Source organism: Notothenia rossii (genome assembly GCF_949606895.1).
Source record: "Notothenia rossii genome assembly, chromosome: 1".
NCBI classification, from domain to species: domain Eukaryota; kingdom Metazoa; phylum Chordata; class Actinopteri; order Perciformes; family Nototheniidae; genus Notothenia; species Notothenia rossii.
The window spans coordinates 40,567,347-40,583,032 of NC_136912.1; the positions used below are offsets into that span (position 1 = coordinate 40,567,347).

A 15,686-nucleotide genomic window follows, 5' to 3' on the forward strand; every position below is an offset into this window, starting at 1 on the left:
TAATTATTGAGTTTCGAGAAAGTATATCGATGAGCAAAAACCATGTCAGGTGGTTTCCACAGAACGGACAAAACATGTTTAATGACCATAAACACACTCATACCGTCCATAGGTACCGGCGGTCTATCAGCCAAAACAAACTTAAGTTTGTGTCAATCACTTGCACGTCACTTCTGGTATGATGGGCATTCCCTTTCCGGTTTGATTCTCTAGTTTGTTAAAGTGTTTCGGCAAATGTTAAAGTGTTTCTGGCCTTTTACATTTGTCTCAGTTCTTGTAAAAGTGTTTCGCTAATGTAATTTTGTTTTATAAAATGTTAATCTGTCTCTAGCTTTGTAAAAGTGTTTCTCATCTTGTTAATTTGTTTTTGTTAATGTTAAATCGTTTTTTCTTTGGTAAAAGTCTTTCGCTAATGTAATAAAAAAAACAAAATGTAATTGTGTTTTTATAAAATGTAAATTTGTTTTATAAAATGTAAATTTGTCTCAAGCTTTGTTAAAGTGATTCACACTTTGTAATTGTCGATTGCACCTCTCAGCCACCATAGCCTACAGATGTCAGAGTTGTATCTTCTCATCAACTCGTATTTTCTACAATGAACATTTTTTTCCGTATCTAAACATTCAACCTACATCATGTTTGATCTTTAAAAAATATTATTAGGTAATCTTCCATATAGAAAGAAAGTTAAAGTGAGATTTTTTACAGTACCTGCGTAGGTGGCTTTGTCTTTTGTGACCACTTTTAGGGTTGCCGCTTTAAAAAGAAAACAAATGAAAAACATTGGAAACAATTACATGCCGAGCAACAGATATAATGTATGTGATGAATCATGAGGACAATAAGTCTTGTTGTCTACATTTAGTATCTGTTCCTTCCTCCATTGTGCTGGATGATAACTTCTGTTTCTCTCTCTGTAGGGAGTCCCCAGAGAAGAACGCTAAAATACAACAGTACATTATCAGTTTTAATACAGAGGAAGAATTATCATCTTTGGTGATTTTTTAATATATCAGTACTAAGTTTTTAGTATTACCAGAAGTAGTAGCATGTGCAGTAGACATGAACTGCTTCCCTGTGTCTTTGGTCATGACCAGCCGCTCCGTCTCCTTCTTCACGGGAGCATTCTCCTTCTCTATCAGCACAAACTTAAAGTCTTTGCCTGGGCTCTCATCATTAATGGGACTGCTGGGTCTCACTGTGATTAACAAAGAAACAACCATTAAAACTCATATGATGGCCTATTGAGTGCAGACATTCTGAATTATGTGATTCATTATGTAATGTGATTTAGAAACAAACAAAAAACAATTATAGTCACTTTCCTATGCCTAATACTAAATCATTGTATTTACTATACTCTGAATGAATTTAATGTACAGTATAATTATGTTAAGGGGGTGTTTGGTCAAACAAAAGGGGGTAAACTCTGTTTCATAAAGACAAAGCAATTTTTAAACACCCTCACCTGTGGTTGTGCCGATTACAGTACCAGACACATTTTTCTGGACACCATAAACTGTGAGGAGACAACAGGCACGGTAAAAAGTAAAACGGGTTTGCTCAAAAATGTTCTAATAATAAAGCATATAGAACACATTGTTTTTTTCTGAGACTCTCTGCTATGTTTCCTTATAAGAGTGGTATTTTGTGAAATCATTTTGTTTGCTAATACAACAGTTTTTTATGAAACTCACATGATGTAATTCAAAGATTCAATATTGACATGGCTATTTGAGGTTTCTTTTTGTAGATGAAGGCCCCTGGGCCTGTGGGTGGTAGGCCTGTTCAGTAATCCATCCATGGCAGTACAATATTATCTGGTTATGACAATTAGAAGGAAATCCCTACTTTACCTGTTTGTGTGTTGGCTCCAGTGGCAGAGAAGGCCATGGGGCTGGTAGTGGCCAGGTTATTCTGAAGACCATACATAGGAACTGAGATAGAGAGAGAAACAACATATGTATCTACTGTCAGTGCTCAGCTCAGGATGTGAAACCACAGTGGGCTTTGACATGACAGGAAGAGAATTACCAGTGCTGCCAGCAGAGAGTCCACCGTTCATCGATGGGGAGCTGAGGGTCAGGTTGTTCTGAACTCCTGCACAGACAGAAAACATCGCACATATATCACAGTTGGCTAAAACCTAAAGCATAAATGCATGCCTTATTCACCTATAACTACCATCTTACATAGACCAATGAATATTGGACACCAGGTCAAGTCTATTTATGTAATAAATCACATAGTTTAACTCTGCTAAAGTGTAGCAACAGGTGGCGGATTTTATTAGACTGACCTGATGAGTAAAGGGTGGAGGTAGCCGACAGGTTATTGGGGTTAGTGTTGTAACCGTAGCCACTGCTCCCACCTCCGGACCAAATGCTGCCATAGGGCTCTGGTAGGAAAAAGAAAAAAGAGGAATGTAGAACATTTACTAAAAATGAATATAAAAAAAGATAATTTGTATGAATTGTGTTGAAAACCCTCCTGTCTATGGTCTTGACTCTCTTGAGGGAGGCGGGGCTTAGTTTCCACCTACCAGGCCACACCTGAACTAATTGAAGGCGTTCATCAGCCCTGTTCAGCCTCCTTCCTGTGTCTGAAGCAGCATGCTGCGTCACATGTGCTCTCCTCACATGTGCTCACCTCATCCGTGGACAGTTTGATGCATTCTTTGAGTAAGTCGTTAACATGGTTTATAGTTATTGATGGCTTTGTTTATGTACGGAGCCCTGGAGGGTTCATAGAGAGAAAAATAAATAAAACGTGGCCACGTTTTACTAAAGCGTGCGCACGAGTTACTAAAGCGTGCGCACGAGTTACTAAAGCGTGCGCACGAGTTAATAAAGCTTGGCCTTGTTTTATTTATATTGAGGGATTCCTGTCCGTGACTCACAGTATCTGCTGCCCACAGCTGTTTTATAGAAGGAAAACCTCCTTCACTTTATGAAATCTCTGCGGCACCAGTGGCCTGTACTACGAAGCAGGATTCGCTATTTACACTATTCATTCATGAAGTATGACACTGCGCTGTCAGCACGCGTCTCCATGTTTGTGATTGGTCAAATGTTGCTAACCCCGTCCCTTTCACGTGAACGCGCTCTCAGCCGGTCAGAGAAACCCTGGTTGATTTACTGAGTTGATAACCAGCTTCGCAGGACCGCTTATCGACATTGCGTTTGTTAGGGCTAGTTAAGCCGGGTAAATCGAACATATCCAGGGTCTGTTGAACTGGCTCTGTAGTACAGGGCTCTGGAGGCAGTAACGTGTAACTCAGCAGAATCTGAGAAGAGCAGCACCAGCTGCAAAGAGCTGTGCCTTTTACTGTTTACTTCATTGTGTTTCCCTTCATTAGAACCGCTGAATAGAGATCGAGGCTGCTACGTTTAACCACACACACCTATACACACATCGAACTACCAGAGTATTCCGCCTCGTTTTATGAAGGAGATGTCCTGTCACCGGGGCGCATGGTGTGTGTGTGTGTGTGTGTGTGTGTGTGTGTGTGTGTGTGTGTGTGTGTGTGTGTGTGTGTGTGTGTGTGTGTGTGTGTGTGTGTGTGTGTGTGCACGCACGCTCAGCTCCGCTCTGTGTGCGTGCTCGGTGTGTTTGTGTGTGTCCGACACCACCGGCATTTGTTTTCAAATGACCACGAACAGTAATTTACACAAATCTGGTTCTCCATAGTTATATGTGTATTCCCAAGTGAAAGAAATTCGTTTAATCTTAATCTCGATGTGATAGTCATGCCGGAGTACACCGGAACGAACGATACTATCATAAACAAATGCCGCCCCCCACCCCACACAAACACACACACACACACACACACACACACACGTGCGCGCGCACACACACAAAACGAGGCCACGCTTTATTAACTCGTAAGCACGCTTTAGTAACTCGTGCGCACGCTTTAGTAACTCGTGCGCACGCTTTAGTAACTCGTGCGCACGCTTTAGTAAAACGTGGCCACGTTTTATTTATTTTTCTCTCTATGAACCCTCCAGGGCTCCGTATTTATGCTTACTATGTTAAAGCAACATTTATTTTGATTGAACCTTAGTGTTCTGCTTTTCCTGAATGCTATTATTGTGTTTATATCCTAGCCTTGAAATCATCTTGTGACAGTCAACAACACTTGTAAAGGAAATAAACGGCTCTCATCTCTGGTCCAAAGCAGAAGCACTTTAGGCAATTCTCAAACCCAGCTAAATAAGTTTTCAAACATTTTATTAGAATTTTTCAAGGTCTACTGTGACGGATTAAGAGGGATATATTGGCAGAAATGAATCACCCGAAAATAACTGACATTATTATTGTTAACTGAGAAGGAGCCTCTCTATCTTCATAGTAAGCGGGTCCTCTTCAGAAATATGGTATTCATTTGGTTGCAACGTGCAGCCTGACCACTAGATGACACTCAACCCTACACAATAGCCCTTCAAAGATAACAAACCTGGCATCTGATTGGCTGAACCTGTGGTGGCGCTGTCAGACATGGTCCTAGTTTCAACGCTGGCCTTCTTGGGGATAGGCAGCGTGTTGTTGGGGGAGCGGGTGGGGCTGGTGCTGGTGGAGCGGTTTCCTCTCAGCAGGCGCTTCACATCATCCAGCTCCGTCCCTGTACAGCCGAGCTAACAGTGAGCCTCAAACAGACAACCAACCTGTGCCTAGTTTCATTATACACACAATTTAATATATATTTCTTGAGTACATTGTTCTGTCATAAAGACATTCTCTAGAATCAGAAATTGGATATGCATGACAGTAAAGAGTCATACTCACAACTTGCTGGAGGAGAAGCACTCTGAAGTCTTGCTCTGATTTCACTCTCTAGACAAAGAGAACAGTTGTAGATCTAAAATCATTGGCACTTTAATGCAATTTCATAATCTGTAAATTGGAGGACGAAATTGTATTAATGTGTATTTTTATGCATGTTTTATGAACTAATGTGCCATAGCAGCCAGTGTACCTCTGCTCTGAGTTCTCCCTCTGGTGGCAGAGCTAGAAGCTAGACTTGAAGTGCCTGAAAGAAAAACAGATGAAGTGATTGACATTTTGAATACATCTTCACATTCCCAAGCTCCTGAGGTACCAGTTAAGTCCCATGCCCCCGGTACTGGGGGCAAAACGTAACATCTTGCAAGAAACAGCGTCTGAGGGCTCCTCAACATTTAACAAACTATGAATGTGTCATACCCACTAAATGGGAAGAAACTCAGCTATCAGGCAATATTAACCTGTTAAGCACTGAGCCTGTTTTTCAGGTCTCAGGCTCGAAAATGACATTTCCAGAACAAATGGCCATAACTACACTTCTAAAATGGGAAAATTAATAATCTTTTTTCTCAAAGTAATGATAAACCTGTGAGTTGGATGTAGAAAAGTCAGAATCAATACAGATGTTTTTCATTTTAAAGAAACTTCAGATTGAAAATAGTAAAAAACTGTAAATTATAGTGTCCGTCCAAAATTTCATTTTTACTTATAGTGAAAACCACCCTTGGATGATGGTAAGGTAGACTAAAAGCTTTAGGAATCCGAAATTAAAACATATAATAAGTACTCTGTATCAAGATTGATGGAAAACAAGTGACATTTTACCTTTTTAGAGAAGTTTAGCAACAAAAAAAAATGTGGGTGGGAATGGCCGTTTTTACCGTTTCTCTGGAACCCATCGGTCGATTTTGGTGATTGACATCTCTTTTTGACCGTGAGAGCCAATAGAATCGAAGGGAAATTTCCACATATACACACACCTTACCATTGAGAAATGAGAGCTATGTGCACACAGTTTTGCATGAGAGCAAACCTATCTCTCGCTCTGACATCTGGAAACGGAAAAGCAGGTTTATTGCTTATGGATTATCAGAAATCATTTCAAATGGACACAGACACATTGGATTAACCTATGGATTAACCTTCAGCAGCGTTTTTAACGTTTTAATGCCATTGAAGACCACTTTTGACCAGACAACGACAAAGGTAAGCTATTTTGCCGTTTTTAGCTACCTAGCGCCACATGTTTTGATGTCTCTTCTTGTTAATATCTTCGCAAGTTGTTATCATGGAGTGATAATGTATAGGTATCGATTCTGTGTCTTCTCACGGTGCTAATCGATGGGTTGGAGGTGCAGCTATGATAAGTAATAAGGGTGTTATGAGTGAGTTTCTGTGCAGTAATGCCTTTTTTTGCTCGTGGCTGATTCAGAGGCAGAGCGTTGGCTCTGTGGGATTAAAAAAAAATCAGTTAGCTGAGATTCTTCCCGTTACATGAATATAAAACATTCATAGTTTATTGAATATTAAGATGCCCTCAGACGCTGTTTCCTGCAGATGACGCGTTATTCCCCCGTTATCGGGGGGGAGGGGCGGTGTAGAACAGGTAAACAATTCTTAGCTTAACGAAACACAAGGGTAATAACAAAGGCTCTGAATTAGCCCTGAGCGCACTTAGCACAGAACTCAAGGTAAAATACCCTTATTACTTATTGTATCTGCACAAACAAGATATCGATTAGCAAACTGAGATTCCACAGATTCCAGAAATACAAGTATCATCACTGAGCAATCAGAACTCGCGACAGGGGAAGCAAACCCAGACATCACACAAGGTAGCTTTACAGAGCAAACACGGGAGAAATGTCTTACCTTTTGCTGTTTCTGATAAAAAGTTGTGTTCAATGGCATTAAAACGATAAAAGTGCTGCTTAAGGTTAATCCATAGGTTAATCCAATGTGTCTGAAATGATTACTGATAATCCATCTTCATATTTATCTCAATAACGGAGTTTTCCTATATAGTTGCTATATAGCTACCAGAGTGTATGACAGCTTCCGGTTTTGGGCATTCTGGCTACGCATAACTCATTCACCAATGGGTAATGTTTCGTTGGATTTAGGAACTTCCCCTCTATTCTATTGGCTCTAACGGTTAAAAGAGGTATCAATCGTCAAAATCGACCAAGGGGGGCCAGAGATATTGAAAATCCACCCAAATGACCCCAGAAGTGTTTTGTTTTTGCTAAACCTCTCTAAAAAGCTCAAATGTCACTTGTTTTGCATCAATCTTGATAAAGGGTACTTATTATTTGTTATAGTTTGGATTCCTAAAGCTTTTAGTCTACTATCCCATCATTCAAGGGTGGTTTTCACTATAAGTAATGTTTTCATTTGGACGGACACTATAATTTACATTGTTTTACTATGTTCAATCTGAATTTACTTTAAAATAAAAAGATTCTATATTGATTCTGACTTTTCTAAATCCAACTCACAGGTTTATCATTGCTTTGAGGAAAAAGATGATTAATTTACCCGTTTTAGAAGTCAAGTTATGGTCATTTGTTCTGGGAATGTCATTTTCGAGCCTGAGGCCTGAAAAACCGGCTCGGGGCTTAATTAAGTGAACCTTACCGTACTCCTTCCTTTTGTACTCTGGAGAGGAGTTTGTGCTTGAACTTTCTGAAACATAACAAGAGAAAATTGACCATATTATCCTTCTTCCAGAAGTAGTTATGTGAGGGCCTTGTTTCAAACAACAAACAATGCGAAAACAAACCAACAGTTCAGTAAAGCAGCATTCATTTATTGACCCTTGACTTTTGACTAACCATAGAAGACATCTGAGACAGCTGCTGCCATGGTGGTAGTGCCCTTCTTCTCTTTTGGAACAGGTGAATAAGTGACTGCTGATGACGATCCTCTCTTTGCCTCCCCAGACCCTCCTGAACTGTAACTGTTCTTCGTCACTGTTGAAACTGTGACAGCTCCCAGACCCCCGTCTCTTTTTCCATCTCTGCCCCCACTCACGAAACCAAAAGACATGCCAGAGGATCCCTTTCCAGTGGCCCTGAACCCCACCGCTCCAGCAGCTCCCTTTGTTGCTGACCCTGAGCCCCCTGAAGTCACTGAACTTCCAACCCCTGAGGATACAGCACAGGATGCCCCTAGAGTAGTGACACTGATGCCTCCTGTGGCCTTGCTGGTTCCGTATCCACCGGAGCTGGTGGCATTGGAGCTGGCAGAGGTGGTCAAGCCTGAGCTGCTTATTCCGCCCGAGCCGTACCCAATGGAGCTGGCAGCGCTGGAGCTGCTGGATGTGGTCAGGACTGAACTGCTTGTTTCTCCAGAAGCATATCCACCGGTGCTGGCTGCATTGGAGCTGCTGGATGTGATTAACCCTGAGTTATTTGTCCCGCCAGAGCCGTATCCACCTGAGCTGGTGACATTGGAGCTGCTGGATGTGATCCGGCCTGAGCTGCTTGTTCCACTAGAGCCGTATCCACCTGAGCCAGCGGCGTTGTAGCTGCTGGATGCGATCAGGATTCCTCCGGAGCTTCCTGATGCAGCTTTCTCACCTGACTCTCCTGCACTCATAGAGAGATCCTCTGGGAGAAGACAGGAAATCAAAAAATTGGAAGAGATGAGTTGCCACTTCATCATAAATAGTACATTGGGTTTTCATCTCAGCTCTAAAAGGTTAGATCTTATCAAATGCATCATCAAGCACTCAGAAGTCTGCAGGGGCTAAGGATGGTTAATTTATTATTTGCCTTAATCCAGTTTAAAATACAAGACTGCACAGGCAAAGCCCATATATTCGAAAATTCTACTATTCTTCTTTTTTTTTGGTGGTTTCATAAAAGAACATTCCTAAAGTAAGCATCTGCTTGCCTGGCATGACTGAACATGCCCTATTACTCTCAACCATGACATCCTTCCACTCTTATAAGATTGATTGACACGCACATAACATCCTTTCTGCTGAAGGAGGTAATGACATTTAATGTCTAATAAAAATAATAAGCTGTTTGCTAAGAGGCTTGGAGGCCTCTAGCTCTTTCTAGTGGCAAACCACAAGGTACATTAAAGCTGCATACATGTATTGTTATAGTGTTTTGGCCACAAGTAGGCAGCAAAACAATCTGTAAACATAGCTTCATTATGATCAACCTGTATAGCTTGAAGCAATACATTGGTTATTTACACATCCTGCAGATGCAACATTTTGATTTTGGCTACCAAATGTATCAAATGTAATCTAGCTTTAGCTCAGATTTAGTTTCTATTTAACACAAAGAAATATGTCAGGCTAATTGATCAGCCACATTTTCACAAGCTAGCAGCTAAATGATCAGATAAATGTTCACAAGCTAGCTGCTAAATGATAAGCTAAATATAAACAAGCTAGCTGCTAAAAGATCAGCCAAACGTCCACAAGCTCTGCTAAATGTTCAGCTAAATGTTCACAAGCTCTGCAAAAAGATCATCAAAATGTAAACAAGCTAGCTGCTAAAGGATCCGCCAAATGTTCACAAGCTAGCTGATTATTTTGTCTAGAAAGTATCATAGATAGGTTTTGTTTTTTTAAACTTGATTAAAGTCACCTGCTGCATCTTGAAACAAAGCCAACAAGAGATGTGAGACTGAACTGTTAGAGCCGGAAAAACTAAAAGAAAATAACCTAAAAGACACTTAAAATCCAATAAAGCTAATTGGGATGGACTGCTTAGTGATCGTTTTCTTTTGGTTTCCCCCCTTTCACATAACAAAAAAACAGTAATTTTGGTAAATTCGTAACATAAGAAAGTGTTGAGTGTAGCTATAACTGTACAATCTATCTTTTATTACAATGAATAATCAATTCAGTGTATAATCTAAAAGTTCAATATGTGTATAAATCATGTATAAATCGTGTTTGATAGATGCGAAGAAAGGCACAGCTTACTTTGCGATGTCAGTCTAGTAGTCGTCACTGATTTTGTGACCACTGTAAACAAAATAAAAGAATGGTTAATCATAAATAATTACGAAAAGTTATGTTTTTGATTTGGCATTTGAAGTGTTCACTCTGAACTGTTCTCATTGGAACTAGTCTTTTTTTTTGAGAAACTACAGCATGTTATAAGATATTTTTCGACCCAAAATTCTGAGACACACACCTCATTGTGTGTAATTATTGGTCCTCCAACATACAGTAAGACATTCTACAGCTAATTTAAGCCTGTGTTAGGTTATAATAAATTTGTTGAAAATACAAAATAAAGAAAGTTTATGCCGCATAGAAGGCCTACACCTCTCAGATTTTACCTTTGCTACTTCCTCCAACATCTCCGCCAACCCCACCTCCACCAGAGCCGACAGACGTGAATGTTTTTAGATTGTCCATCCAACGCTATCTGTTGCAAAAAAGACAACAAAAAACAAGATGGTTTATGCTATATACAACGTTTTTTGACTGAATGTTATGCTGTGTTTAATATCAAAGACTATGAGCATGAAAAGGTGGTTTTACATGACATTAAACCATACCCTGAGGCAGTATATGCACACCCAGTCCTTCCCTAAGTCATATCATTTCATGAATGCGGTTATATTTCTTTCCTTTGTATCGATGTCCCCTGTGGAAAGGGCTCTTTAGAAACAAACATGCCATTGATTTAAAGGGTTCACCAGGTGCTGTATAGAAAGGGCGAAGGTTGGTGCTCACTTGATGAATGTGGCTTTCCTTTGAACAGAAAGGACCTACAGTAAAAAGGAAGATTACTACAGAACCTTAGCTAAAATGGTATGAGGTTTCAGTTGTAGCTGCAGGAAATGGAACTTAAATCTTTGATCAGCAGAAATAAATAATTGTATATAAAAGAGTTCACAAGTATAGTCAGATAACAGCAACAAAACAAAATGAAACATTTGATAATAACTTGTTTTAACGTGTTTTGGGTTGAATGTATCTCAGTGTCCCCCATGTTTGTGTATGGCCGGGGTTAGGGTGAACAGCAGTGAGCTACAGTGTAATTACTCATACTCCCTCTAGACTAGAGGACGCCATATTTCCTCAAGATCTCGATATTTTACACATGATGGCTTTACATTTCTGCTAAAAAACTGCAATGGTCGAGAAAAGGAAGTCATGAAACGTCAAAAATTATGCTAATACATATATATTATACTTTTCTTATAACATAATCACAAAAGAAGAACTTGTACCTTTTTATAAGCAATAACAAGTTTTTCAGTTTATTATATCCAGGGATATTGATGCTGCAGCCTAACTGATCGACCAGTAAATGATGGTGGCTAATGTGAGCTAAAGAAACTTTAGGAAAATATTCCACTGCATGTATACCTCTTCTTCACTTGTGCTACTTTACAATACATTTGAGCATTTAGCAGGATCCCATAATGGTTCCTTGGCCACAGTAGGGCTGTTTAAATTGCACTGTTCCTTGGTTAATGTCTTTACCGTTACTTTGTTTTGATTAAAAAAACAGCATTCAGCAGAAATGTCAGGCACAATGCAGTGCATTTATAACAGTCAGAAAGTTGTGTTTAGAACTAGCAACTGGAGCTTACTAACTAACTAACTAGTTGGTAGTTATTGTCAATTCCAATGAATATCTGTGTGCAATTTTACAGTACTATGGCAAAATGAACATTAAGAGTAGGTATATAGTGTACACAGTGTACCACTACATCTAGTGATGTAAAGTCACTACTGTAAGTACATTTACTCAAGTACAATTTTGTACTTAATTGGTAAATCATGTACTTTTACTCCACTACATTTATTTAACACCTCTAGTTACTTTACAGATGTGGATGAATGATGTGAAATATAATCAACTCTTAAATCAGACTTTAGTTCCACCTGGAGTAAATTTACAAGCTGCCCTGCATTACTTTAATGAGTAGTTTTACAAAGACATTAAAACTAGCTATACCTTTACCAGCTTTGATAACACTTCAATGATAATTATTGTAAAACATATCATATATATTATTCTTCATAATGACTACTTTTACTTTCGATTACTTTTCTATATGTCTGTAATCTGATCTAATATTTATTTTATAGTTTTAAGAATTGTTTTGCCATTACAATGGTAAGAAATTGTGTATTCCTATTTTTTAATATTTACTGCTGTTAAAAGGAATATTTTTCATATATTGATTTATTTAAATGTTGTGACCCAAACACTCACAAAGTCCATAAAGCTAAAACACAGGCCTTTTGATAAACTGGAATGTTCCCTTGTTAAATGTCGCATGTCATATGAAAGCAATATTGTGCCTGAACTTGTCTTTATGAAAAATAATTGCTTAATCTGACAGGGGGGGTCTGGGGTGTTTAGCTGTAAAGGGTGAAGCCCCCCAGCAATTCTGTAAAATAACACCCACAAACCAACCCACACCGCCTGCACCCACATGAAGCTACAGCAGGAAAAAACAATAATAGTTATTTGGTAGATGAATGGGAAAAAACATGTACAGCCCACATTTATCATTACACAGGAAATATTTGCATTGCATTACAAGCATAGTTTACATTTACATTACAGGTAACTGTAGAACAAACATCACATCTCGACCGAGGAGACAGTAATGTGAAAAGATGATTTAATATTTGCTGCAAACGCAATAACTGTATTTCATGCAGCTGACACTGCAGTCTACAAACATTTTACACATAACCCACTTGCATTCCTCCAGTTGCATGATTTTTTATCATCATATTGTGTGTATAAAAGTTGCTCTAAATCTGAAAAGACATAAGCCATTTTGTCAAAGTTACATTCTTTTACACTTTACAGACAATCTTTGTTTCTATTATTCATGCTACATTTATGCAAGCAACATGTTTTAATACTATATTATTGTTATTACTAGGGCCGGGACTTTAACGCGTTAATTAAGATTAATTAATTAAACAAAAATTAACGCGTTAAAAAAATTAACGCATTTTAATCGCACTTATTTTTGCACCGCGGAACGTTTCTCACTGGATGAGTTTCAGGGGTACCGATTATATTGGAGCACCAACTAAGGTTCCTGACTTCAGACAACAACAAACCACAGTGAACAATTGTCAAACATGAACGAAGAAGCTGATGAGACCGCTTTGGTTGGCCCCGTGGATGGGACATTTTGTTTTAAAAAACGGACGGATGGAAGCGTCAATAAGAGCATGGTTGTTTGCAAATTATGCAAAAAGGAATTCGCATATCACCGCAGCACATCAAGCCTCAAGTATCACCTCAATGCAAAGCATATAGCAGCTAGCGTGGAAGCTAGCGTGGACGTTAGCCCGACTCGGAGTACAAGGACCCACACCCAATTCGCGTTGATCAAACAGTGGCCTATGCAACAGAGAGATTTTATTTTTCATCAGGATATTGGAAGAATAGGAGGGATTGAGGTCAATCACTGGCACTTTTTTTATTTTATTTTAAATGGTACACTTTATGTTGAACTATTTATTACGTTGTTGGTGCAACTGGCACTTTATGTTGAACTGTTTATTGTTTTGGCCAAGGTTATTGATAGAGTTGGACTGAAATTGATTAGATTTTTTAAATCAACTGTTGGTAAATCAACAAAGTCTGTTATGGCCTCTGAAGCAACAGAGAGATGTTTTCTAATAATTCTAATTTCCAATGTTCTGAATGTACTTGAAAGTATTGTGTTTTACTTAAAAAACAAAGTGTTATAGTTTACAGAAGGTCTACCTACCTATAGGCTACCTGAATCTCTGAAATGTACTATATTCCTAAATATGCTATTGCTACACTTTATGGCAAAAATTGCACTTTTCTGTTGGTCTTGGTTAAGTACCACCTTGAAAAAAATAAACAATGTTTTGTTGCTTAAGCTTATGTATTCAGTCATTATTCAATGGTATACTAAAATCCATGTGAAAAAAATAGCTTCTCACTGTTCTCAGGTCAAATATTTATATGTGATTAAAAATGCGATTAATTTCGATTAATTAATTACAAAACCTCTAATGAATTAGATACATATTTTTAATCGAGTCCCGGCCCTAGTTATTACTGTTAGTTACAACTAGGGTTGCAAAGGGGCGGAAAGTTTCCATGGGAAGTTAAGCTGGGGAATTTTGGAAATATTCGATGCAAAATTAAACAAAAAAACATTACATTTCAACTGATTTAAAAAAAAAAAAGTTTTACGTAGAACAGAACAAGTTTTAATTATTTTATTGAACAAATATTTTTTCTCATTGAAGAACGAAAACAGGAATGTTGTGTTAAATGTTACTCACCCCCCCCAACCCCACTCATTAAAAAATGAACAAAAATGCACCCCCCATCCAAAAGGTCCCATTCAAAATGTTAAATGAAAAGAGCCCTTCTCCCTCCAAAAAGTCCCATTAAACATGCAAATCGTCCTTCGAGCAATCCTCTGCATTTTTGCTAAACCCTTTCAGTCAATGGGCTCTTCCTGGGCCTCATCAACATCACACTCTGAGTCTTCCTCTGCAGTGTCACTGTCCAGCCTTGTTGAGGATGGCTCTGTGTCAGGCTCAAAGAGCCTTAGGTTTGCCCGAATGCCAACCAGATTTTCCACTCTCACATTTGTGAGCCTGTTGCGAACCTTTGTGTGGTCTCAATAGCCATGCCGTAAGCAGTGTGCTATGGCATGGATATTCAAGTGTACTTGAATGACATCTGTTTGTTTTAGTCAAGATTATGCTAAAATATACTTTCTCCAACTATATTTAAGTTCCCTATGAAGAGCCAACCTTACATTTAGAAAATTCCCATAAATTCCCGTTTATTCCCGTGGAAAGTTTCCATCTTTGAAAATTCCCGGAATTTTGCAACCCTAGTTACAACTATTATTATTATGATTTATGTTATTATTTTCAGCAACTATTAGTTTTGTATTTTATACCTGCCTTATTGCATTGTATCGTGTCAGAAATGGGATTTTCCTGACTTTCTAATTAATGTTTTTAGACTTATTTAAATGTATTTTTCAGAATGTGTTCTTTTCTGAACACTTTTACAGTTTACTTTTACTGTAAAGCACTATGAATGGATTTTTGGTTATAATGTGCCATATACATACCTTGCCTTAATAATACCATGGATAACAGCTATAGCAATTGCATTTTTAGTGATTTGACCAAACACATCTATCCTGGATATAAAGACATAGTTAGCATCGCTTACCTTTAGATAATTTGTTCGGAAATATCCCCCCTCCTCTTTTCTGTATGTGCCCCTGCAGAAAAACACTTATCAGTTGTATGTTCTTCACCACATCACAGTGTACCGTGCAGTGCCAGGGACTTTGCATGTGCCTCGAGACTTTATATATTAGCTTTGTCTGACTCATAGCTTCAGCCGACAAGTTCCAACAGAGTGAAAGGGGCCGTTACACACTGACAGACAGGAGAGAAAAGAACAGCCCTGGGCTTCTTAATGCAAGAGTACAAGCCTGGTATACTGTAAAGTGATTCAACAATGTGTTGCACCAGTCCATTACTAATTACTTTTGTTTTATAATTACAACTTGTGTGAGGATTAAATTAGGTGCTTTGTGAGTCATTCACATAAAATGAATGTGACCTTGACTTTGAAGGCACTGAATATCGACATCAAGTCAAATTCCTCGTACGTGGTAATAAACCTGTTTCTGATTCTGATAACATTTGAAAGCAAAAGTGAAGCTTGTTCAAATCACTTTCCTCTACCTGTTCTTATACCATGATTCAGCAGCAGATTCCTCACTGTGTATCTAAATGTCAGCGTTAATAGGCAGCAGGCTTGAGCCAACTACCTGTCAGAATAAATGGATCCAGGAATCATTTCTTATAGCAGGGTGAGTTATGTTGGGAATGTGATGACTTTGTTTGCATGCTTTTAGCT

The 15,686-nt window shown here is 38.7% G+C and overlaps 1 protein-coding gene across 1 annotated transcript in view; it reads right to left on the bottom strand.

The window, feature by feature from the left end:
• Positions 1–15,066, bottom strand: part of LOC307016353 (uncharacterized protein) — a 40,477-nt gene extending 25,411 nt beyond the window's left edge. Inside the window, exons 1-15 of the mRNA XM_079645411.1 lie at positions 14,988–15,066; positions 10,102–10,190; positions 9,740–9,781; positions 7,623–8,399; positions 7,426–7,473; positions 4,982–5,035; positions 4,792–4,839; positions 4,463–4,627; positions 2,300–2,398; positions 2,035–2,100; positions 1,857–1,937; positions 1,469–1,519; positions 1,037–1,198; positions 860–940; positions 712–756 (exon numbers count right to left, since the gene is read on the bottom strand). Of these exons, the coding sequence (XP_079501537.1) occupies positions 712–756; positions 860–940; positions 1,037–1,198; positions 1,469–1,519; positions 1,857–1,937; positions 2,035–2,100; positions 2,300–2,398; positions 4,463–4,627; positions 4,792–4,839; positions 4,982–5,035; positions 7,426–7,473; positions 7,623–8,399; positions 9,740–9,781; positions 10,102–10,180 (1,798 nt within the window). The 5' untranslated portion in view covers positions 10,181–10,190; positions 14,988–15,066. The remainder of the gene's footprint in view (positions 1–711; positions 757–859; positions 941–1,036; positions 1,199–1,468; positions 1,520–1,856; positions 1,938–2,034; positions 2,101–2,299; positions 2,399–4,462; positions 4,628–4,791; positions 4,840–4,981; positions 5,036–7,425; positions 7,474–7,622; positions 8,400–9,739; positions 9,782–10,101; positions 10,191–14,987) is intronic.
• Positions 15,067–15,686: the final 620 nt, after the last annotated feature.